General features: G+C 40.2%; 1 protein-coding gene across 4 annotated transcripts in view; it reads right to left on the minus strand.

Annotated features, from left to right (window-relative positions):
- Positions 1 to 953: 953 nt before the first annotated feature.
- The window catches only part of LOC116330016 (hedgehog interacting protein), a 36,821-nt gene continuing 11,385 nt past the window's right edge, over positions 954 to 26,389 (minus strand). For all 4 annotated transcript variants that reach the window (XM_031752176.2, XM_031752177.2, XM_039613607.1 and 1 more), the window contains 10 exons: positions 25,791 to 25,992; positions 18,771 to 18,922; positions 16,874 to 17,047; positions 16,612 to 16,755; positions 15,097 to 15,215; positions 13,793 to 13,916; positions 12,885 to 13,030; positions 11,569 to 11,650; positions 3,487 to 3,635; positions 954 to 3,305 (listed from right to left, as the gene is read on the minus strand). In XM_031752176.2, coding sequence (XP_031608036.1) covers positions 3,109 to 3,305; positions 3,487 to 3,635; positions 11,569 to 11,650; positions 12,885 to 13,030; positions 13,793 to 13,916; positions 15,097 to 15,215; positions 16,612 to 16,755; positions 16,874 to 17,047; positions 18,771 to 18,922; positions 25,791 to 25,992 — 1,489 coding nt within the window. In that variant the 3' untranslated portion in view covers positions 954 to 3,108. The remainder of the gene's footprint in view (positions 3,306 to 3,486; positions 3,636 to 11,568; positions 11,651 to 12,884; positions 13,031 to 13,792; positions 13,917 to 15,096; positions 15,216 to 16,611; positions 16,756 to 16,873; positions 17,048 to 18,770; positions 18,923 to 25,790; positions 25,993 to 26,389) is intronic.

Here is a 26,389-nt window from a genome sequence, read left to right on the forward strand (position 1 = left end):
AAAAGCGATGTAATCACATGCTACTGTGAAAGGATGATTTTGCGGTCTGATTATTGAACTGCTTCCTGTTGGAGTGCTACCAAATTACTCGCTGAGGGACTCCGTCATTATGGTCACTGTCTGAGTCCAGCTTGAATCAACACAGTGTTTGGATTCCTCCATCAGCTGAAGTCACCCAAATGACTGTGGTGAATGGATGTGGGTAATTAATGGGATCGTTATGTTATTTTACTTTAACGGTTAGTATGTAATACTTGGTACCACACACAGTGTAAAAGATGGGTGTATCCATCTACCACTGATTTCTGGCATTTTACATTGGCTAATTAGTGCTAAGTGAATTCACACAGTGAAATGGTTCAATTTAAAGACTCAAAGTAGTGGATGAGGCCTAGCAGATGCTAATCACCTTAACTTACCTGTATAACACCTGTCAATCAAAAACACCCTGCCCTTAACTCAGTTATCCAGCTGGATGAGTTTAAATATAAATCATCACACTCAAGACTTGTTATGTGGAACACACTATCCACACAGGCCAGTACTACTTTATACACTTTTCAATACTTTAAGTTGAGCTTGAGTTTAACATGGGAGTCTGTGGGGACTGACTCCCTTTAGGACCCAGCCTGAAGTGGCACCTACAGAGGTGTAGTCTCTGTTATCGCTGCATTGGCTTCATTTTTCATCCGTGAAGGTTGCTCCTTTTTCACTAAGCTCTTATTGAATAGGGAACCCTTTAATGGATGTACCACTCCTTCATAAGTCATTCATTAAATGTTTTCACTCCTAATAGTTACATTAATAGTTATGTTGCTCCAAGTTGCTGAATTTTAACTGTTAAAAAATTTTTATGAAATGGGTTACATTATCAAATGATTAGAAAATTTATACAAGAAAATAATTTTAAAAATAGATAATTTTTTAAACATCTTAAACAAGAGAGCCAAATATTTCAGACATGCTATACATTTTAATAGACATATTGATATTTCTGAAGAGAAACCAAGTTATCCCTACTTTTATTTACAATACAGGAATACAAAATTGTCACATACAGTACAATGGTAAAAACAACATAGAGAATTTAAATAATTATTTTATTTGTGTAACTACTTAAATAATGAAAATGGTTATTCTATTCACACCACGCCGTCTCAGCAGCTACAATGCAACTTTCACATTAAGTGCTAAAAAATTATAATTTTCCATTTTACAGCATGAATTCCTTTTTGATGTTTTAAGACCAGGTACAGTTGTTTTATTTCAGCAAACACAAGGAAAGCAGGAGACGAACAACAAGCACATCATTTATGGCCACTAAACTTCAATTGAAAATCAAGTTATTGAAACTAGATTTTCAAAATAAAAGCTGTGGATAAAATACAAGGATAAATATTTGCCTTAAAAATGGTTAAAACAACAGCTGTCAGTTCTGGGAAGACTGGCTTTACAGGAAGTGAAGTGGCAAAAGAAAAATAAAAAAATCAAATGTTCTTATTAGGATGAGTCTCCGGTTTAAAAGAATGCATCTATATATGCATCTATAATAACAAACACATCCTTAAAATTTCTTGCCCTTACTCTGGAAATGCTCACAAGAGAATTTGAGCTTTCTTCCTCAGGTTAATGCCAGCCCTGCCTCTGAGCTCCTTCCACACTGACTTGGTGGCCTGACGGGATCTTTGATCATCTTACTACAGAAACACAATTCTGACGGTCTTGCTGTGGGGGTGGGGGTGGGTGGGTTTTAGATGGGCTTCACCAACTGCTCCGAATGACTCTTTGCAGGCACAGACATGCATTACTTGTACCCTGGGCGAAAAAAGAAAACATCCTCGCGTGTCTTTTATAAAAGCTGCATATGTATAAGTACAACATGAAATGACATGAACTGACGAGCTTAGTGTAAAATTGCTTTCTATAAACACCATATTCTCCCATATATTATTACGCTTAAAAAAATAAACCCTCCTCTATGATAACAATAGTAATGCTATAGATTTTTTTGTAGATTTTTTCTTGTATTGCTAAGTAGGTAAGCTCTATTGGAAATATACATCAGCGCGTTTCATCCCTTCCCTTTGTAGTTTTGACTTCAGCTTTCTGCTTCAGTGTGTGACGCAATGAAAGGAGTTTGTTAATCCATACCTGTGACAGTGTGCTGTGTGAACGTGTGGAGCTGAAACTACTCTCATTGCGCTTTTAATAAATGTTGAAATTCATTTTGAATAAAAAAGTGAATGAAAGGAAAACGATACAGTGCATGGGAGTCGAACACTCCGTTCAAATTGCATGAAACTGGCGCTGACAAAGTACAATGTTCTCAACTCGCTCATTCCTACGTCTGTGTGTAGATCCTCTCTGTACACTGATAGCAAATGAGTGATACGTTCTTTATACTGTAAATTGCTGTTTATGACAATGTACCCACACAACATAAATGAGTCAACACAGCCTTCCTCTTGTTAGTGCTTTTGGAATAGTAAAGCAAAAAGCACTGCAGGGTCTATGAGACGCATGCCTCGTGCTCACAGTCTGAGTACATAGGCATTTATTTCTTTGCTAGGTTTTCAACGGACCGTGAACACAAACTGCATCTTGAGCCACCCAATTCTGAATCCTTAATGAACTCCTGAATAATCGACTGTCTCCACTAAAATGCCTCAAACTCCATTTTTCGTAAGGAAGCATAAAAGTCTCTGGGTTTCAACAGTCCGCTCCGGCAGAGTTCCTGTTCCTGTGGAGCCAGTGAAGGCGTTTTCAGAGCGGCAGAGGAAATGTCTTAGTGGAACTCATCAATCAGCTGTCTGCAGGGCTCTCTGAAATGTGAACACGGCTTGGATGCCAGGCCTGGTGCTCAGGAACAAGTAGCTTATAGGTAAGGAGAGGAAAAGCTTGGTATGGTGATGTGGTTTAAAAGCAGTCTGATGGGGTCCTGCATGTGTGTGTGTGTGTGTGTGTGTGTGTGTTTGCTTGCCCGTGTGAATGTGAGGGGAAATTAAGAGGCCACATTTAGCAAACCTCTTTAAGAGTCTTTTGAGGGCGAAAGGTAGATGTGTGTAGACTTGAGGATGGATGATGGGGAGCGGCCCCCTCCGCGCACCACTATACGACGTACTTGGTCAGGTCTAAGAGGTACGAGGTCATGTCGATGATGTGGTCCACTATCCCGCCGTTCTCCTGGTCGTTGGGCATACCCCGCTCGCTCTTCTCACACTGGTTGCCGGAGTAGCCACTCTTACACAGGCACTTGTTGGGCTCCACGCAGACTCCTCCATTGCGGCAGGCTGGTTCACATTTGGCTACAGTCACAGGGTGTGAGAGAGTGAAAACACTTTAAACTTTGTTTTATTCAGACGTACTCTGATTTCTTATTAGGAAAATTATGGCAGATATTACTAAACATCATTTCCACATGTGGAGTGAAAGAACACGTGGATGTTGGACCATGTTATACGCTAAGGGTGACAGATGCACTCTTACCGACTCGGCAGAATTGTCCTTCCCAGCTGGGGTTGCAGCAGCATTTGCCGGTGGGAGTACAGCGTCCGTTCTTACAGTGTCTGGAACAAGCTGTCATCAGCAGCTCCGGTGGCTCCACCTGACGCTGGCACTCCTTAGGGGTGTGAGGCCTGCAGCAGTTGTTAAAAAAACACGGAAGAAGACAAAATAAGTATTCGGCAGACAGAAGCCTCTCAATATGGTGATTGAGCCACAGCGACCGAAAACAGACAATAACCTAAATCTGTGTACGACTGTTTCATTAAGACAATGTCAACTTTTGGATATGATGCACATTGTGAAAATTTATTATAACCAAATAAATAATACAAGACATTTCAAGTTAATAACCGGAGAACATATTTCAACTCTTAATAATAATAATAACACGTAATCAGCATTGTGTTGATTTATGAAGGGAAAACGTGGTTTAAAGGCATGTAGCTTTGGTATAAATCACTGTTTGGATGACTGCATGTCAAAAGATGTGCGATACGTTGTTTAAATTCTACCTATTAATCAGCATCTGCCTCAAATGAATGAACTGCTGTTCTGTCCAAAACAGAAATCAGTCGTTCAGTGTCCACGGGTCGTTTAATTGGGCTTACACAAGTCTGTTTAGAGGTTTGAGCCTCGCCCACAAACACATTTAGTTGCCAGATCACAACAGTTTCTACAAAGTTTCACGCAACCTTTTAAAAAATGTCCTGTTAAACAAAAAGCTGAGACTAAACAAAAACAAAACACTCATCCAACTCATACTGGCTGAGCTACACAGTAACACTATACCATGATTTAGAATGGGACTGTAGGAAATGTGTTCTATTTAAGCATCTAACACTTGACTATGATGCATCGTGGTAGCTATTTATTTACCGCAAAGCTATTTTTGAATGGTACAACAAGAGAAATCTGCCATCGCACGCTGCATCCCTGATCTCAGATGATTTTCGAGCCTATCAGGTTTTGTTGATATGTAACTTAAGTGGGAAAGCACTTTTGAAGTGAGGGACTTTAAGATGTAAACTTTTAACCTGCCAAGTTAAAAATTTATGTATTTGCTTCTGAAGGCGGTGTATGTTTCTTTTTCCAGTGACATGCCGTTAAAGTGACGGGGGCTCTTTTTCTAGGTGTTGCCAATTAATAGCAAGTTAATATTGAAGTGTACAGTTGGGACATAAGCCGCTTCATGTGTGGTTGTTTTTGTTTTGACTTCTTATTCGAAGAACGAAACGACACACGGGGTTAAAGCAGGGCTCCCACAGATATGAACATGGTTTGGAAAATGCACACAGACACAAACAGAAACATCTCCACACCATATGTGTCAAGTTTGAACACCAGAGAAGCATATTGTGATCATTCCATATTAAGACAAACATCCAGACACGCACATCAGCAAATGGGCTGAAACAGAATTATTTCATATCACGCTCCACAAATCTGGAAATAATACAGTGAGTGCGTAATCAAGTTCAAATGTGAAGCGTCTGTTGGTGCCTATTACCCACCGGCCCACACACACACACACACACACACACACACACACACACACACACACACACACTTGCTAGTGTGCACATTTGTGAAAAGGAGAGAGAGGAAGAAAAATAGATGTGTAAACATTTCTGCTGTACTGAACTACAAAACACTGTTGGACATTAAGGCGTTTGCACATATATCTGACACACAGGCAGGGTAACTGGACTCTTGTGGACCGGTGCTGGTATGAGGGGCGCGAGCAGTTAGGTCACTGATAGTGTATGTGTGTAATTCTCGCTCCATGAGAGGACGGGCCTCATCAATCATGGCAGGGGAGCAAATGGTCAATCAGCAGGAGAAGCCAAAACTAGATTGAAGACATACAACCAGCAATTTGTATATTAAAGCTGAAATCAGCTATTTTTAGAATACATATTACCTCCATCTGGGTAGCTGTTCCTATGGTAGTCACGTTTTACGTTACAATAACATCTCAGAACTTATCATCAGAGTCTTAAGATTGTGCTCTGTCCTGGTTTACCTGGCTCTAAGAGTGAAGGCTGCCCGCAAATGTCATCAATAAGCTTTTCCCGAGTGTCAGAGGTGTCATAAGAGTCGCTCTGACAGGTTTTGGTAATGCGGTGTAAATGCTAACCTGGATTTGCATGTAGTAGCCCCACTGAGCAGATTCTGTGAGTAATGAAGCTGCTCAAAGTGTTTACTTTGTGTTTGGTGTGGAAGCACCATTAGATGCTCATTCTATTCTGCTTTGGTGAGGTGCTGATCACCTGTTCCAGCAGTCGGTACTTCAGTATAAATTATTTTCATTTTACTTGCTGTACAGATTTAAATGAAAGATGCAGTTTTATTACAAAAAACACTAACAATTGGGGGAAAAATAGACTTGATTTTGTGCATACTAATTATATATTTGAAGAATTTCACAAATATATGTTAAATAAAGAAAATCTTAAATGCTGATTTCAAAAGTGTGCTGCAGGTGTTCTGACAGACACACTGCCTGTGTGTATGTGTTAAAGTTGCTTTAAATTTTGAGGATGGAGTGTCAGTGGGGGTTGATTCCCATGCTCCCATCAGCACCCAACTCCATACTCCATCTCTGCTGGCTTTTGTTGCTGCAGGCTGCATGTAGTTAAAAAAAAGAGCAAAAGAGGGGAGAAAACAGAAAGAGAAGGAGAGGGAGAAAGAGTAAGAGTCCCTAGAGAATTGGGGAGGCTGGTCTGTAGCTAACACTGTTAATAGCAGGCAGGGGTCAGCAGCGCTACTAAACAGCCTGTACGACTGCCAGGGTGGCTGTGAAAACAGCACCTGCTGGTAGCACCACTTGACAAAGGCAGCTGGGTCAACAGCCACTGTGGGAATTTATCAACTTTGGGAGGGGTGGCGTATGTGTGAGAGTGAGGGAGTGGGAGAAGGCGATAGTGCTTCCACATGAGTTACAAGTGGAGCGACAGAAAGAGACCAACTAAAGTCAGAGAGTGGCATGAGACACTGATCATGCCATAACTGAACATAAAACAGAGCGAAAAGTGACAAAGCATGCAAGCACAGCTGCAAAGATAAGACACAGAACAGAGCAGATGAATGCAGGATCAGGTTCTTTGTGCCCTCTCTTCTTCCCTTACGTCAGCTAAACATTAACAGTGACCATCCTTCAAGTCTTCCATGTCGAAGGAGTGCGAATGCTCTGCCTCAAACTTGTTCCTGACTTGTCTGATTATTATGTTTGTCAGTGTGTATCTGTGTTTAGCTTGTTAGCTCACAGGGTCTGTTTGATTGACACGAGGTGTATGTGAGAAAAGGGCTATGGAGTGGTGTACACTGTGCACTCTAACAATGGCCTAATCAAACGGCCCAGTGTGGTCTCTTTTGCTGTTTTGTCATCCAACTCCATTGTTTGGGGGCTCCTTTTGTAGCTTCTTTCCTTGTTTTAATTGTGTAAGAAATTTACTGTGTATTGTAGGAGCCAGGGCTATTCAGTGGGACTAGCAAGCAGCTTTGTCAAGGGGAGGACCACAGCGGAGATGTAGGAAGATTTAGGAGGGATAGGAAAATAAAGAAAAGACTTTTTTTTTTTCCTGTAGCGTGCTGGGAGCTGGCGTACCACACACGCACACAAGCTCGCATGTGCGTGTGTACCCACCACCCACATGGTTTACATCTATGCGCACAACACACAGAAAAGCACACATACAGATAAATATATCCACGAAGGAGCACCCGTGGTCTCCTTCCTCAGCACATCTAGTGATTTGTGACTTCCATGTCTAATGCAGTTCATAAAGGAGGTCCCAGGGCCCTATTTGAAGTTCACTGTGTCTTTTTAAGGTTTCTGCTCACTGTAATTCAATCAGTCTAGCTTACAGCTGACAAAACCCGAACGTGTGAAAAGTCCTTCTCAATACTGCTTTCCCTGTGACGAGCTCCAACACGAAGAATGGCAAATTGCATTTTGTACCAGAAAGCAGCAGGAGATCTGGCTCTATATGTTAATTAAGCTCCTGCCAAGGACTGACCATAGCAGCAAGGTGGGGGTGCAACCTGGGGATTCTGAATTATGATGTGATAAACATGTAACTTTACTGTATGACCCTCAGAACATGTAAAAGGACATAAAACAGGTTTGTTCCTGGCACAAATATAATGCTTTCACTGTACAAATAATTGTTATTAAATGCAGACTCAGTGGGACAGAAAAGAAGCAAAACACAGGCCCTGAATACCTGCAGTATGTGCAGTTCAAGGCGCACTCAGGACTCCAGAACCAGGGTTACTGATGTATGTTAAAGACAAGCAACAAAGGGTGGAAATTACATTTAATCACTTTGCTGTGGAAAGGTGAAACATTAAACATACTTACACAGATACCTATTCTTATCCTCTAAACTCCAAGGTCCTCTCATTGATCGTTAAACCACAACCACATCTTACAGTCACCACACTGAGATACTGTCAGTAAAGATATTAATGATAAATATTAATGCATATTTCTATCCCACTGCAACACCAAAAACAAGGCGCGCCTTTCTACATTCTTGCTTTCTCTCGCGTACAACCTCAGTCACACCACACCCATTCGGCGTGTTTCAAAATGCATGGTGGCCTATTTATTATTGGAGGGGTACTCCAACTGACAAACAAATACCTAAAAATGAAGTCATTTGGCCAGGACGTGTTTACACAAACACTGCTGAGGGATTTTATGGTTGATGTTTCCTTGTAAGCCTTTACCGCTCCCCCTAACGGTTCCTCTTTTCCCCACTCTATGTTCCCAAACACAAAGTTGATTAAAACACAGCGTGAGATGCTATACCGGACCACAAAAACCACCACACTCTAAAACAAACCTCTGTCTGAATGGGCTTCAGAGTCCAGATGTCCCTGCAGTAGGGAAGAGAAAAGAAGGGAGGACCACCAGACTTGATAACGTGCTGGGGTCAGACACGTTAGCTACCCTATTCATTTTCCCCCCTTTTCCCCCTCTCTCCATCCTCCCTGTAACAAAATCCTAATAACGAAGCCAGAGTGTATTAGGAGTCAGGACTCTAACACCACAGGGTCCACACAGACTAAACAAGTCCAGTTGATGGTGGAAAGAACTGTTCTCTGGGAGAAACGCGTCCAGCAGCCATGCCAGAAAACATAAATATGAAGCAAGCCATCAGGGCCCCCTTTGAAACATCTGTGCTGTAATTAACTGTGCTAATGCCTGGGTGGCACTGCCGTCACCCAGGAATAATAAGATGTGAATATGTTTCTATTGTGTTCTTTCTCCTCAGTATGCTTATGCTACTTTATTTACTTCTCTTAATCACAAGCCACTCATTGACTTGAACCGGTAGGCCTACAGGATCTTATGCTCTCATCTCCCTGCAAAAGCACTGATTAAAAAGATAAAGCACAATCACTGAGTGGGTTTGGCTTGAGACTTTATATGCAGTTGGTTTGAATTACAAAGTCTTCTTATGTTTGAAGTGATTTCTGTACTGCAAATATTTCGGATCGAACTTTTTATACATCCCTCTTGTATTTTTGTGGGTTGAATTCATTCCGTTTTCATATTTCCTCATCTTGAGTGACAAATGTTTTTCACATTTACTTGGCTCTCCAAGCAGAGTTTATAGATCTATCACTATCAGAATGATTTCTAATACTGCGATGCATATGGTAAGGATTATGACATGGTGACATGTACTGACATATAAATGATGAAGCTGCACTTGTGCACATGTTCCCTCCACAGCTAATTAAGCATCAAACTGGAAAAGAAATGGATTTCACCTCCCAAAGGGAAGTAGACGTGTGTGTGCTGGAGGGTTCGAATCCACCAGCCAGCTGGGGCCTTCCTGAGTGGAGTTCTTTCTGTGCCTGCGTGTTTGAGCTTCCTCCCACGGTCCAAAGATATGCATGTTAGGTTAATTAGTGATTCTAAACTGGATGTAGGTGTGAATGGCTGTCTGTCTCTCTGTGTTAGTCCTACAATAGACTGGCGACCTGCCCAAAGTGTACCTCACCTCTTCCCCTAATCCCTCTGTGACCCTGAATTCAATAAGTGGAAGAAAATGAATGGATAGTGTATCTACATGGATATTTTGGCTATACAGAGTTTGTCCATATCACCCTACTAGTGGTTAATATGTTGAAATGTCGCCACTTGACAACAGGTGTCTTTGTCTTTTCCCTCACACTTACCAAAATATCACTGTTGCATATTTGGCCTCTAACCAGCAGACAAAAGGTGAACAAAGCCATAGAATCAGTGCTGCTAGCAGTGTTTTTCTAAGCAAACAATTTGAAATGCTATTCTTTTTCTCCAGTAACCACTCAGCATCCATTCTGGGGAGCTGTAATGTGCATAAACAATTCTACTTGCAGCAATGTGTGTAAGCAGTGAGGATGTCACTGCTATTCAATGTGACGATCTGTGAGTAACTAAGATCTCATAATATGCTGTTAGGCTCATCTAAATTTCACAACAAAACAATCACAGCATGAAAATAAAGCTGGTGGTTTACTGTAGTTCTTCCATCTGTAATAGGCAGTCCTGATTAGGGGTGTTAACGGATATCCTAAATTTGATAACATGATCCAAAAGGAAAAACAAAAAATAAACACCTGCCACGCGATTGTGAAACTGATTTTATATTGTTGAAAAAGCAAGAACTACTGATAATTTCTCTGTCCCTGCTGCACAGGATGATTTCCAAAAAGTGGCTATGACTCTGCTAACAGTGAAGTATTAACCTGCATTAACACTTGGTGTGCAGCAAGTAAGAACAGCAGAGGTGGGTGGGTACGAGGGTTGCAAAAACAAAATAAAAATATGTATATCAATACCAAGAAACTAACTGACAATACAAAATTAATACTGATTAGATCATCTTTAGCAATAGTATTGATATCGGCAGACACATAGACACACACACAGTTATCATAGATAACTGCACAGAACCTAGCTGTTGTCTACAAGCATTATCCGTCTAACTATTAGCAGTTACCTTATAGCCACACTAGCTGTCTATTATCGTTAAGGAAGAGGCTAACAGCTATGGCTAATATAAAAAAAATGATAACCTGTTTGAGCAAACATCCTGCCTGTCTGTAATCCTAATACAATGAGTTCATTTACCACAATATCACAAATATTTGTATCTAGAAAGTATTGTGTTTCTTTTATTTTTGATCAAAAATAAAAATATGGTGCCAAGTCACGAGAAGCGCAGTGCTACCTCAGCCAATCTTAAATGTTTACTTTACTGTATTTTCTTTATGTCTGGCAACCTAAAAATGCCGTCATCATTGATGTTATTAGTTTTATTGTTCTAAGAGGAAGTGTAATTTTTTTCACTGTGATATCGAAAATGGTATCTAGTATTTAGAATATTTTCCTGGGTATAAGTGTCAAGCTTGAAAATCAAGTATCGTGACAACCTTAGTACATACAACTCTTGCTGCTTCACCCTTCAGATACCATCCTCCTGAATTATTTTTCCAAACTTCAGCTGTGATTATAAATTCATGATATCGGTTAAACAACTCAACACTGTTGAATTATTTGCTTGTATTTTTTTTAAATTTTTTAACCTCCTTAACTTTTTAAAGCTGCGTTAATATGCCTAAAACAGTTAATGGTAAGAATTGGCTAATAACATGCTAAGGTAACAATTATAATTGCTGTCTAAAAAAATCCCAAATTCTCCAATACTTGGGAACGGCTGTCCAGCTTGAATATACTGGAAAAATTCTGTGTTGTTGTTGACAGGAATCACAATCAACACTTTAGGCTACTGAAAATTTTATGTTGTTTAGACTAACTTGAGCGAATAACTCAATTACAACCTTGGGGGAATGAATGCACAGAGTTTATAACTAAACTCAACTCCAGAGAGAGCGATTTACCAGTAGTTTTGTCTCTCATTGTCTTGGTTTGCCCTCTTGTGGACGTAATGCAGGATTTTTTAATGAATAGCTGAATGTCCTCCCCACTAAGAAGGAATCACTTAATCACCGAACAACTAACTACATACCAGCACAAATTACCAAGGGACTTCCTGCTTTTACCTTTTCGGGTCCACCAGCTTGTAGAGTTTCCCGCTGTGTGACTGCACCATGCTTTTACTACTTGCCAGTATGTAGACTTCACCTGCAAAAGAAGAACAGTTAAGTGGGAATCCCATCAGTATCATCTGCATGAAATACTTCCAATGTCCGAACAACTATTCAGCAGATCCCAGTGCCAAACTAAAGAGGAGACAAGACAAGACAAGGAAACACAAGAAAATGAAAGGGGAGGACATGAGGGGGTTAGGAAAATGAGTGTATCACAGGCTTCTGCATTGCTGCACTTGCCAATGGATTTTAAAAAAGAGTTTAATGAGACAATTGGATACTCATGACTGGGAACCAGGCATATGATTTAATGAGGAACAAGCCTGCAAGAAAATTCCATAGGGGGACAAATTGTAAACATGTGTCTGTGGGGCCTCTTTTTTGGGACATAGGCCTGGCCCCCGCTGCAATTCTTGCACCACTTGCAAATCCTGATCGAATACAGAAATCTTTAAATATCTCGTCAAATAATAACTCCAAGACCTGGCAACAACTGTGATCAAAAATTTCTGATGGCCGGGCGAACAATTTACATCATGTGTTCATTTTAATCAGAAACATCAGAGCTGATGGTTTACAATTCTTCGAGTGTGTGGTGGGGATCCAACTTATAAAACTGTCTTGTGTCAGTTCATTTCAGGTTACTCGGCATATATTAACTTAATCCTTCACTTGCCCAGAGAAACACTTAACACATGTGATGGTGGCACAGTACATTAAGGAGGTTTTGGAAGATTATGACTATCCTACGGAAATGACAACTAACTAAGATGTTTGGACTACCTAATGAGAGGCCTGTTGGCTTTATCATCCATCCATCCATCCATTCGTATCTTTATCAGGGTTGTGGGGGCCTATCTCAGCTAGCATAGGGCGAGAGGCAGGGTACACCCTTGACAGATCACCAGTCTGATGCAGGGCTAACACATGCACACTCCACACAGAAAGGCCTCGGCCGAACAGTGGAGTTGTAAGGCAACAGAGCTAACCATCACGCCACCATGCTGCCTGTTTTCAGATTTTCAGTGGTGTTTTATGCTGTGGTTATGTGTGTTATGTATGTATAAGCTGTAGACACAGACACACACACACAGAGTCAACAAGCCTTCAAGGAGTCATGGATTAAAACCCTTGCATCAGAAAATATGTCATAACACAGGTCAGGTGTAAATCTAAAGAAAGATCAGCGCAAGAGGAGAAAAGAAACAAAGATAAAAGATCGCAGAAGCAATTACATTTTTAGCTTTTTTATTAATTGCCATACTAACCCAGTTCATCCTCTCCAAAACCCAAGATGTGTCCAACAAGCATAGTGCCACAGGAGTCAGCTGAGCCCAGGCACAGAGCTTTTTCCTGCCACTCTTCACCACTTGCTGATGTGGAAGATGTAGACTTCTGAAGGATGCGAAGGTTACTAAAGTGAAAAGTAAAAATACTCATGGTAAGTGACTGCAGACTGGATGATACTGTAAAAGGTTTAATACTACATTTGTGCACAGGGGTGAAAGCAAAAGAAATAAACTGTAGTAGCATGGTACAGCATGGTTCATGACCCATCTTCTTTTTCTACACCATGTCCCACATGGCGTTATTTAAGAAGTCAGCCTTTAGTTTCAAAACAAACATCATGCCGGAGCCTTCACTTTGCCACAACAAAATGCTCCCAAATTGTAATAAGGCACAGAATTAACCGACCACACATTGTTTTAAACATGGTGCCAGCTTGCGATAATTGGACGGATTGGGGAGGGGACACACTTTACCCCCTTTGTTTACTCAACTGTCAGTGTTTGACATCAGCAAAACAGAGAAAACCAGAGAAACCAGAGAAAAGTGTGAACAGCACAGAGAACAATGTGTAATCTCCACTGACACTCAATGGTCCGCGCTGTGGTGGTGACATGGGAGGAAAACATAGAGCTTGTTTTCCTCCCATGTGGATGAACTTGGTGTTTACACTGGCACATGCTAATGCAAAGGAAATAGTTTTTAATATTAGAAGAAAAGTCATGTTGATCTCACTAAGTCATAAATCAACTCTGGGAGGATAAAAATGTTAGAATGCCCTCAAAATATAGATTTTTGTCATCATGTAAACAGTTAATTCTTAAAAACATATAGCTACTTAAATCGTCTGTTTAAATATATGAATCAGTCATTTCTTTACCGTACTTACCCATTTTTATCTCCAAAGACATAACTGCCATAAAGTCTCCTAGACTGACAGCCCCTGTAGATGAAACCCCCCACAGGTGGTGCTCCTCCACTGGAATGCAGGTCATAGGCAGAGGGCTCATTTTCTAGTGGGACAAGGAGACGTAGGTCTTATTTAGGCACTTCCAATAGACTCATAGACCTACTGCCATTCATCTGTAACACCATCACAAACTGTCTGCATGCATGTTTTATCCCAGAGACAATCTCTTCCGTCTCACTGATGTTGCAGGGATTGTAATCTACTTAACTGCTTTTCTTGATTCATGCACTGGTGTTGTTTTGTTTGTTTTGGAATCAAAAACATAGACCACGTTCATCAGACATAATTGCTGTGTTGTTTATATGAGACACAAAAAAAGAGGAAACAGGGAATTCTAGATTTAAATCGGACGTGTTTTATCAAAACTGGAAAAGAATGTATTGATCTTTTATTCAAAAGCGTGATGGTGAGGCAATGTGGCACATTTACTGGATTACGGTTTCTTGGCAAGGAAAAATATGAATGGAGGTTTGCCGCCCTTAAAAATTTATGATCCGAGACGGGGTGTGCTCATTTCCCAACCGTAATCACTTTGGAGTTTGGGTAACTGGCTAAATCGGGCATCAGGCCAAGAGAGAGGTGGTCTGTGGCAAGAAGTGACATTTTCAAACGGAGTGAGAGATCAAAGTTAAGGATTAACTTAGTGCAAGGATAACCTGCCTCATGTATTTTGGAACAAAGAGCTGTAATTTGCTTTTTGTGGAAAAAGGAAGGATAAGCAGTGTAAAGTGCTGCTGTTATTGATTATTTTCTCAATGTGAGAAGAGCTAGATTCCTCTCAGCTGTGTTTTCAACAGTGCTAAACCATCATCTAGACAGTTATTATTGTTGACAGCTTTAAATCTTACTTGTGGACACCATCTTACATTCCACTGGCAAATCTACACACCACAAGTGGGGAATATTTCTGGATCACATCATTTTTACATTTAACCTTCACTGTTTCTGCACTCAACCTGGTGTGTTTCTGAATCTGTTGCCAAAACACTGTTCTTACAAAATGAAAGACATTCATAAAAACACATGTCACTTTCACGAGAATAAATATGAAAGGTTATCCAGGATGTTAATGTATTTTCACTTCTTTCTCAAGATGTAATGCAATCAAACAAAACTCCAGCAAAGACTGTACACAACTGGCTATATTAAAACTCCTTCCAAACATGCGAAAAAGGTAAATATTGTGAACATTTTTGGAAATTCTCATGGAAATTGTAACTCACCATAATCGCCCCCCTTAGTAATTTCCAGTATTCTTCCTGCTGTTGTGTTTCTGCCACTGGCATCTGTACAGAGGATTACAAGACTCCCATTGTCTGACTGAAGTCGATCCACTGCACACCTACAGAGCACAGCGTGCCAGGAATTAATATAACATAACTAGAAGTAATATCCGAACACCAAACAAATAAAAGGTGGCAATACAAGTTTTCTGAAACTAAACACAAGCACAAAAAGGAAATTTGCGTGTAGTTGATTATTTCTTTATTGTAACAATGCATCTTGGTAAGAACTTGTATACCGTTGGAAAGCTTGTTTATTTCCCATTAAATGGTGCTACATTTGTTCTGAGTTGAGCACCAGAGTTGAGCATATGCCGAACAGCTTATTCTGCTATTGAGTCTTGTTTCGAACTTCTAGTAGCCTAGTTGCTGACAATCAGGTGCCTGATTGGCTAGTGTTTAGCAGCACCTTGGGATGAGCACGGACTGTGGTACACCGGTCAGTTGGTGTATGCCCCAGGCCATGTTTGACTGATCTGAATAGGGCTGTCCCATAGGGCTACTTCCAGCTGATGTTAAGCAAAACCAAGCTGCTGCATTATTTGGAGTGAGGCCTACTGCCACCTCCAAACTGAAGTTCCATAAATTGGGCAATGCCAGAGACAGGCTGCAAAGTAGGCGTCCCCATCAGGTTGTTTCCTCACCCTCAGCACTTATGAATCATAGGCAGTCTTCTACAAAACTACAGTCAAGGTTTGCAAGATGACACGGCCAACAGCTTTCTACCGAGACAATCCTGAACAGACAGCACACAGCCAGTCTCCGGTCTCACAGGGCTGCCATGACTGCATTCCACTGCTGGCATCAGCAACAAGTGCACAGGAACCTGAACATGTGGAGGAACGTTACATTTAGCAGTGAGTCCAGATTGATGCCATCACACACGAGTGTGTGACCAAGCTGGTGACCAGCTGTTGTGGCTGTGTATAGTTCTATATAGCATCACATGACAACAGCAGTCACCTCAACATACTTTATACTGACATACTTTATACTAAGATAGAGCCCCTACAATAATATAGAGAAAATCCCAACAATCAAATGAGACCTCTTGATCAAGCTCTTGGGAACAGTGGGAAGGAAAAACACTGTCAAAAGGAAGAAGTTTTCATGGGTGCAGATCATATATTAAACTCTGTTGTTCAACCTGTAAATGGATTTTACTTATAAGAGGAAATAAACCATATAAGAGGAAATAAACAGGCATATAAGAGGAAATAAACAGGCTTTCCAACTGTATAAGATTTATTGCCGGGAAGCATTGTTACAACAAAGAAACAATCGACCCAACACAAACTGTCTTACTGTTTGTGCTAAGTTCATATTTTCTACAAGAGCAGTAATGAAAATACCCTATAGTATGAGCAGAATTTCTACATGAACATTTTATGATACAACAGAAAATTGCAAATCAGTCATAGCAAGAATCTTTAAAGAGTGCAGTGTTTCACTTACCTGCCTGGATCATGTAATCCATGTGCAAAGATTTCAGGTGGCTGATTGGTGCTGTTGAAGTAGGGATTGCTCCGTGGTATGGAATATGGAGAGGCACAATTATCTGTGTCTACATCAACCCTTAGCACAGACCCCGTGAAATCACTGCAAGCAAAAACAAGAACACACATTCAAAATTGTACAAGGTGGGTCACGATTGAAACATGGAGCACAAAGCAGTACATAAACATCAATAAAATGACCCTTGGACTTTTGATCTTACCTCAGTCCATCCATTTCTTCCATATCATCCAAAGTGATCATGCCATCTCCCAGGATGATGTGCAACAGACCATCAGGACTGAAGAGAAGTTGCCCCCCAAGGTGCTTCCTATGTAGCTCCGCCACTTCCATTAGTACTCGGACTGTCCTTGTGTCTACCTGGTTTGGGTTCTTCCTGAAGAAATCATAAAAAATTGCAAATGCAAAAAATATGTTTGCTAAACTGCATTTATAAGGAGTACCCACAACATTTCTATACCTTGATGCTTTTACGCTGTCTTATATATAAGGGGACTTTTGTCTGCTCCCTTATTTTTAAAGGGGTCTGGGTTCACATGTTTGATAATGCACAGACTTTACACCAGATGCCCTTTCTGACATAACGCTCTCATTTATTGGGGCTTGGAACCTTGTAAGGTGAATGTATTAACCACTACTCCGCTTCTACAATAATGACAAGCATATACTCAGGTATGATATCTTAAAGTGGACAGCTGGCCTAAAACGTCATTCTGACTGATGTAAAAGCCACAGACATATGGTCATATAGTGTTTTAAAATATACAATAAAAGATCATGCTTTTTGTAAATGAATTTTCTGAACTTTTATCTGCTTTTTTCTTCACTAATTTGGAGCAACTTTATATCACACAGACTGTTAATGGGGAGCTGGCAGGTTAAAGGCCATTCAATTTAGCATTCATGTTTTAACATGTGAAAAGCTCATGGTGATAGTGCATGTATAACATGCACTATCATCATGGATTGTCTGTTTGGATTGTCTGTTTGCTTCAAATAATGACTCTGTTAATGTGTATAATGACACCAAGGCATGGATAAGATATGCTGACATGACACGCCGAACAAAATCCAACATTAAATTACTTTAAATACTTTGTTTTCTGCAGACATTTAGTCTTAATCTAATGTATCGCCAAAGACAGTGGGTGGAGATGTAAAGACAGGCTGCAAAATGTTGCACAATTTCAAGTGAAGTGCAAAATGAGAATTTAATTTCACAGTATCAGCAACTAATATGGCAAGATGTGTTATTTTGGGTAGTCGTGCAATTTTTAAAAAGCACCTTCCTAAAGTAAAAAAAAAAAAAGTCTTTTAAGCTACCATTAAGTGCTTTAACTACCATTTCTCTATTGGACCCTCAAATTAAGGACTATATGCTGCAGTTACCAAGACTGCATGCCAAGATTATAATTAAGATTAGATCATTAAGTCAAACATACAACTGTGATTATGAAAATTTAAATGTAACACTTAAACATATTCGTGAGAAAAGATTGTTTTCTTAATCACAGGTCATTGTGAAGGGAGTGTAAGGTACAGACACAGGAAAAGGCAAAACACTGTTATGATAATGAGAGTGTTGCACATCTTTAGCAAAACACTTTTCACTGAAAGTTTTTTTTCTTGGCAATTTGACCTACTTTCTAAATCCTCAAAAGACAAAAATTATCTGTTTTGATTTCTTTGCATGTCTAGAAGAATCCTCAGTGTGCCTTTGAAGGTTTTGTTACCATGGTTTCTTGCAGAAATTGAGGTTAGCAGGTTGGATTTATTAGTGGTATAATCAAAAAATCCGCGATTCAGTAATCAGAAACTTCCATATGAGAAAAGTTTGTCCTTTTTATAGTGTTTAGAATTTAAATAAAATTTAAAACAATGGGAAATGGGAATGTTCACCACACTTCATAGGTACAGTACTACAAATCACAGTTGACTAAAATGAAAACTGTCTTGCATTCATGTGCTAAAGGTGTCTTAAAATAAGTTTGATTAACTGAAGGAGGTTTGCATATCCAGTCTTTATTAACCTCGACCTTTTATGTACCCTTTATGGTGTCATTTCAGGCAGTGGTTTGGCGCACAACTTCTCCCATTACCTCGAAACGGTGTATTCAACCACACGGAGAATGTGGTCGTGTGGTCCGATGGCCCAGCGCTCTTGGTTGGTGGTGTAGGAGACGTAGAGCTTGCCATTCTTCTTATAATTGGGGTGGAATGCCAAGCTTAGCAGGCCCCTTTCATCTCCGCCCTGCAGTCAGATGATAAACACAAAAGATCCAGGAGTTAATTATGTCCCTGCTTGGCTTGTGCTTGGCTGTGTGGGGTTGGAATCACCCCCCTTGGTCATCTTCATCATCCCCAACACACAGTCTCTATACATCCATAACCCCCTGCCTGTTTTAGTTCTACCACTGTCCCCTTTTTTTTTTTTTTTAATTTGACATTCACCTTCCCTTTCACTTCTTTGCTTTTCTCTCACTCTTGCTGCTATTTCACTACACACCTTTAAAACACATACTTTTACCAACCATTAGGAAGCATTTGACTCAGGGTTTAGTAGCATCTCCTCTACAAATCATAGACTTTGCCAGGTCTTCTCTGCAGCCTGTTTATGTGCGCCTGTCCCCAGGGTCGGGGGCCCCAGTGACGCCCAGACCCTCCCGGTGGCCTCCATTGTGCGGTGATTTGTGTGTGTAATCTTTGGGGGATATCTGTGAATGCTATGCTGAGTGGCTGAAAGAATTTATTAGCTCACTCACAGTTCATAGAGAGCACAAAAGTGCAGAGTGCTTCAGTCCCTGCTTTTCGCTCCCCATCCCCTCACTCTTCGCTGATTTACACAAAATCCATGCAAAATACGAGGCTTGGATGGGGGGTGAGGGCTAGAGTAGAGTAAAAAAGGAAAAAAAGACAACCTAAACAAGGAAGGAGCTGCCAACTCCCACTGTCTTGGCAACATGTTTAGAAAACATCTAAATTGCTTGTGTAATATGTAAACCTTTGTCTAACCCTGGAGGCAGCTACATCAGTTGTCACTACCTTGGTGGTCCTCCCGTCATAGTTAGCTGTAATAATCAGCTATAGCATTTCATTCCCCAGGCAAGGAAAGTCAGGTTGGCTTTTTTTAATGTTTTACTCTCTCCCTGTATTTCTTCTTGACTAAAGAATGAGCAGAATTCTTAGGTCTAAAGAACATTTTTTAAAGTGGTCCTTATGCAAGTATATAGCAGTCTTTCTTTTACTACCAATAATAGCTTTAAAAAGGTCTGCAGTTACCACAAAAGCACTGACATTGCACTCATATTCCTCAGGTATTCCCTCTCAAAACAGTAGCAATGAGAAAGAAAATGAGAAAAAAATATATACATATAAATATTTGTTTGGACTATAGTGGCAGTTTTCTGGATAGGTGTAGTTTATTTAACAGGACAAGAAAAACATAAACTGGTATACTGGATCTACTAGTTCGGTTCACACTGCACTGGACCAGTGCAGTCCCAACACAGGCTCCATACACATGTAAAAAGATGACTCTTTGCCAAGGTATGTACTCAAAGTACCAATGAGGAAAAACAGAGACCCACATGATAAGCCACAGGAGGTCTATCAATCTGAATATAAAGTGAAATATTGTGAAGGTTGACAAATAAGTCTCCACCCGAAAAGGCAGGGTTCCTCTGCAAAAATTTACGAGTACTACTAAATGTCAGACCATTGAAGTCAAATAAAAACAAGAGTTATATGGGAGTGGATGCAGCACTCTTTACTTGGAGACACAGTGAGTGCCCTTTGCCAAAGAATGTCAAAAAGTTTCTTCCTGGGAAGAGAAATTCTCCACCTCACCTTTGGAAATTTTGGATCCATACGTTAGATTTAGAGATGCAGTGACCCACATCCCCCCAAAAAACTCACCATAAGGAGTGGGTCAAAAGCTGTGATTCCAAGGCCTAGGTCCGGAGCCAAAGAGGGACCACCAAGGTACACAGTGGTAAATGGGCTGAAATATTAGCTCCTTGCTAATGACTAGCTCCTTCAGCAGCAGGCAGACAGCAGAGCTGGCACCAGAGCCATAAGAAACAAACACTGCATCAGCGAGCCTTTCACTGTAAGAGCCGGTCCATGGAGATAGCTTGATTAAAAGAAGACAAAGTGCCAAACTGGGACTCGTGAGCAGTGATCATGTTAAAACTGCTGCCAAAGCTGCAGTAGGTAAGATATTCTTGGCACGGCTCAAAAACTAACACACTATATAAACAACCTCATTTAAAGAATGTACAAACTGCATTTTTGTGCATATTGTTAGGTGTAAAGCCAGTTCTGAAGCTTTTAAAGTTCTCTACTGCACCTAGATATAAAGATGTTCAAGTACATTGACTAGAATGATACCACGTGTGTAGCTGAATGCAGCTGCCATGTTTTTCCATCTATATAAGGGATGATTCTCATAGTTATAGATGCTGCACCTGTACTTTAAAGCTCCTTGATTGTCATAGTGACTCTGTCAAATTGTACAAATCACCATGCACATTGTGTCAGCTTAAAACACATTTTTTCCATGAATCTCTTTGTCTTTTTTATACTACCATCATTCTTCCAAAGCAAAGTAGGGGGCTTCTGATCTCTCACCAGGTATTATCTCTTCATTTTTCACAAACACCTGTCCCTGCATTTCACTTTTCCCTCAAACACTGTTCTCTGGAGCTCTGGGTTTGGCTCTATGGAACGTGTGGCATCATTCCAAATAAACCTAGGAATGTGAGGTGCAGGGATAACAACAAGCTGATATCTCGCAGTAATTATTTTCACAGAATTATGAAGAAAATGTTACAAGAAATGCAGCAATTTCCAATTCTGCAGGGATAGCGGTCACTGAGCATCAGTGACACATGTGTTGGTTCATGCATTATAACTCTGAACCTTTTGATCCTCACTCCACAAAAAGACATTCCATTAGAGTTGACTGGAACAAAAACACCCTCTACACCCTTCACTCAAAGATAACCTGAAGCACGTACGCTCGTAACTCCCTCACAAACAACGTACACAGTTTTTTTGCTGTCTCTTTTTTTCTTGTGCAATAAGAATCACACAGTCAAGTTTCCACTGCAATGCCTTCAGCTGGTGATACTTAAATTCTTGGACCATCAAGAAGCCATGCACAAATTCCACTCCAACCAACCAAGAACAAGATATAATCCATCATCAATCACAAAGATGATGATTTTTTTTTTAAGCCAACAATATTTATATAAGCACTGCAGCTTTTATGTGCAAAGCTGGATTTATAGTACTGTGGTGTCCACTTGCGTAGCTGTTCAGCTACACAGAGGGAAGGATTATAGGATCTCAATCAATGCAGTGGCTACAGAGATACACCTTTGTGCACACTATCACTTGTTTGTGATATGCTCCTTGGTTAAAAAGTTTACTTAAACAGGAAAAGGAATAAGCACAAATAGGAAGAAGTGGGAAACAAACCCCAACAAAGATGAAGGAAGCATGAATGAGAAACACAGGCAATGGCTGCAGTGGACAGTTTTAATTTTCCTTAACACTCGGTTTCACTCCACTACAAACACGTCCTTTATATAACTCAACTTCTGCCCTCTCCACCATGGGCAAAGCTTAAGGATGAACTACAACATGAACAAGAGCAGCCAACACTACATACTGCTTTATTTTACTCCATCATCTCTGATCTTCTGATGCCAAGGACAGCATAAATGCACTGAATCATTTGGCTGAATAGGGAAATATTTTGTGAGAGACCCACTCACCCACATACATAGAGTGATTCATAGGACTACTGTCAGCTCTGGGGTGCTGGTCACCCATATCGGTACACTGTTATTATCATGCATTGTACTCTCAAGTTTCAGCAAGTTTTTTGCACACTGTTTCTGATTGCATCTTCATAGGTTGCTTTGAGAGCAACTCCAAACAAGTTCAAGGATATTTGTAGTTTCTGACAGGTTTAATAGTGTTCAAATGGATGTTTGTAAAAGCACTATAAAATTTTATGTAATCTTTGTATGCTGAAACCAGTACACAACTGGAAATACACCTGTGGTTCACTGTTATTGGCAAATAAACGGGCTAACACATAACCATGTTTGCAAAAATAAGCTATATAACCTAAAATAAACTATTAAGTTTGGTCCAATAGATACTAATGCTGGGGAATGAAGTTCAAATGATCAACGATAGCTTGCCAACTCACAAATCAAGGCAATTTTTAGCTAATTTTCAATTGATGCATTAAATAAATATTATTATTATGTGATTCATAATAAATTAAATCTGCCTTGCCATAGTTTCATGTCACATCTGGAGGATATTTATAGCAGCTGTTTTGATTTTTAAGCTGTAGCGTAATGTGACTATACTTGTCGTCTACGTAACTTTTTGGTCCACCAAAGTGGGGAGGGAACGGTGATGAGTGAAGGGGAACTAGGTGAGGCATTTTAAACAGAGTGGATGAGTTAGTAGAGCTACAGGTGTAAGGTGAAAAGTAAAAATTGGAACAGAGATTTGAGAAATAAATTCTCAGTGTGTGTGTTTCTCTCCCACCAGTGTGCTAATGAGTTTTCTGAATTTAGGTCACACATTGTATTTTAGGGAGTACAGCCCTAATTGGTGCACGTTAACCTCCTCTGCCATCCTTTCCTGGCAGCAATGCTTTGCAATCCAACAGGAGAAAGACAGTATGATTGAACTATGGAGCAAATCATCCAACGCTATAGGCTATGTAAAATATAGAGAGGATACAAAGAAATCTTTGTATAATTAACTTAAAACCTATATTCAATTAAAAACTATACAAATGTAACATATTAAAACAATCAAGAATATGCTCATTTGATGCCAGCAACAGATTAAAAAACAAACAAAAAAACCCCCAACAAAACAAACTTGGAGCAGCAAATGGGGCCATCCTTTTGTCCCAATTTTTTTGCTTACTCTAGTGTCCAGTGTTTCCAATGGTTTACAGGTCTGAACTGCAGGTATGTGAGTTTTTCACCTGGGCTCTGTTATAGTGAATTATTGTTTTAAAATCTGGATGAGGAAGGCTTGTAAAAAGGCAAGAGATGAAAAAAACTATACTATCTTCACTGATGTGCACCTATGCCACAAGCAGTAATATAACCACACTCGATCACAGATAATAGCTTATGAACTGTGTGCTGATAACAAACCCAATGGTCCCTATTCTCTTTAACCTGAATGATTTGGAATAGATTTAAAGAAACACCCCCCAAACCCTGCCAAAAAACCCCAACATCAACAGACATGCTATATTGTTTCTTTCTAAACAACAAGCCCAAAATAGGGCTTAAATTATTTTAACAATTACAGATTTCTGCAGACAAGATCCCGCTGAGTTACATAATCAACTGAAAGTTTGTAACATGAATATATAAATGGACTGTATGACTTTAAAAGCAAACTGAATTTCTGAGAACACCCACAGCCATGTAGAAGCCCACACCAGAGTGTAGTATTGTTTTTGTGCAGTTCAGCTAAATTGGCACCGAGGGATCCATGGAAGGAGGGGGACAGAAGAGTAAGAGGAAACATAGAACATTACAATCAAAGCATGTGCATGAGGTTGATGATTAACCCGTTATCTGCCTTGTCTCTTGAGAGCATGGGTTCCTCTTTATGTATAAAGGCAGCTCCATCCTGTTGATGCTGCCAGTAAATACCTTAGCCCTCCCTTGGAGTGGACTGCACCATTATGGCAGCCAACAGTTCAGAATAGGACTCCTGGGGCTTGCAGGGGATTGAGCCACATCTAATTGTCATAATAGTGACTTTATCCACAACTAGTTTGGACTAAATTAAGATAAGAGAGCTGAGAAGAGTGGGGTGAGCATCCCAAAGGGTGCAGCTTAATATTCAAATGCTCTGCTCCGTTTGACTCCTTGTAAGCAGAGGACCTTGTCAGTGGAGGAGCGAGAGGCATGCGTGATGGATAAACTTCCTGTCTGGGAGTGTGCCCCCCACAGACATCTAAGCTACCACATCTCCTCATGCAATCTAAACAATTTCTGAACAATTACCAAATTCAAAATCTGTGATTACCCAAGGTCTATGGATATAAAAATAAATCTCAAGAAGATTAAGTGTCTTTGGAAATGATATATCCATAGAGAATTTTTTTAAAAAAAAGAAGACATTTCAAGAACTAGCAGCGTAGCACGGCACACATACTTTTGAGAATACATCAACTCAAGGACACAGCAGGCCTAACTATTTCCAAAAGAGTGTATCATGTTCAAAAGACATAAACAATAAAATTCCTGTGCACCTTTTTTTTATTGCTTTGGCTATGTTTACTTTTCCCACATAGGGCAGATAGCCAAACAAAAGTAGAACATATGTTTACCCTGCCATCCTCCCTCTTCTGGCAGGAGAGATGGTCAGACAGACAAGTTAAATGTTACACAGGTGCGGATAGATCCACCTTTTCAGGTCTACAGGTCTTATTTGTATTAATAACACCCCCATGACTACACTAAAAGTGCAGGATGAGGCGAAAAGATTTCACAGACCTCTAATATGAAGTTATTTGTTTAACTGAATTACAAGCATAAACAAGGTTACAATTTAAACTTAACTGTCATTCCCATTATCACGTGTGGTAGTCATATAAATAAGTCCCTATAATATTGGAACCCTTAAAGGAACAATATGGGAGAGATTAAGAAAGGCATTAACCATTCTTGTGAGAGGTAGCAGAAAATGATCATTTTGCTTAATGTGTGCAGTATGTACATTTAATTAGCAGGTATTAGCGTAATGCACAACCACAATTAAAGAATGACTGCTTGTTTGGTCTAATCATATAATTTAATACTAATAGTATGCAAGCAAGACTGCCAAGGGATTTACCTTGGCTGGAGACATTCCATTACACAGGTGAAAACATTTGTGTTGGGAAGACATGTGTTGTATTACTTCCTTACTCTAGAAATGTAGCAGAAACTATTTTATGTACTCTCAGCCATGTTTCTTTCTTTCTTTTCCCTTTGTTCTTTACAACTATGATTATCTAGTTCAACATATTACCTCTATAATTCACAGGTAACAGTATGAGGCAAAGTTGGTCCTACCTTCAAGCCGCTCTGCACTATCTTGTGGATGTCCAAGAAAGGCTCCTTAATTAGCTCGAGGTTATGGTTGAGTATCCTGACAATTCCCTCCCTCTCAAGGACAAAGAGCCGCTGGGAACCATCTCCACAGTGCACCACAGCCACCGGCTGCCTTAGACCACTCAACACCTCCTGGGCACAGTAGCAGTTGTGTTTGTGTTTCCTGGGTAACAAGGAAGATACAAAATGTCAAGGGCCCTGTTCATATTTGCCATCAACATGCGTCTTGGGTGATCCGATCATAAACGGACTGTGCTAAGTGCGTCAGTTCACACTTGGCATTAGCATACGTATCGAGTGACCACTTGTGACCGGATCTCACTCTCCCACTCTACAGGCAAACAAACAAGTACTCTACATTATTTCCGCTTCCTAAGGCCAAATGTTGGAATCCTGCATGGGCTCAAGTTTGCAAACTCAATTCTGCTTGCAACCAGAGAGCAAGCGGACTACTAGACTACTGGAACTTACTTGTTACCAACAATTATCTCTGATTCCAATCCAGAACCGCCACCCTGACTGATCGGTTTTGAGTACATGAGCTGAACCATGGCTAAGCA

Source organism: Oreochromis aureus, linkage group 6 (assembly GCF_013358895.1).
Source record: "Oreochromis aureus strain Israel breed Guangdong linkage group 6, ZZ_aureus, whole genome shotgun sequence".
Classification (NCBI taxonomy): Eukaryota; Metazoa; Chordata; class Actinopteri; order Cichliformes; family Cichlidae; genus Oreochromis; species Oreochromis aureus.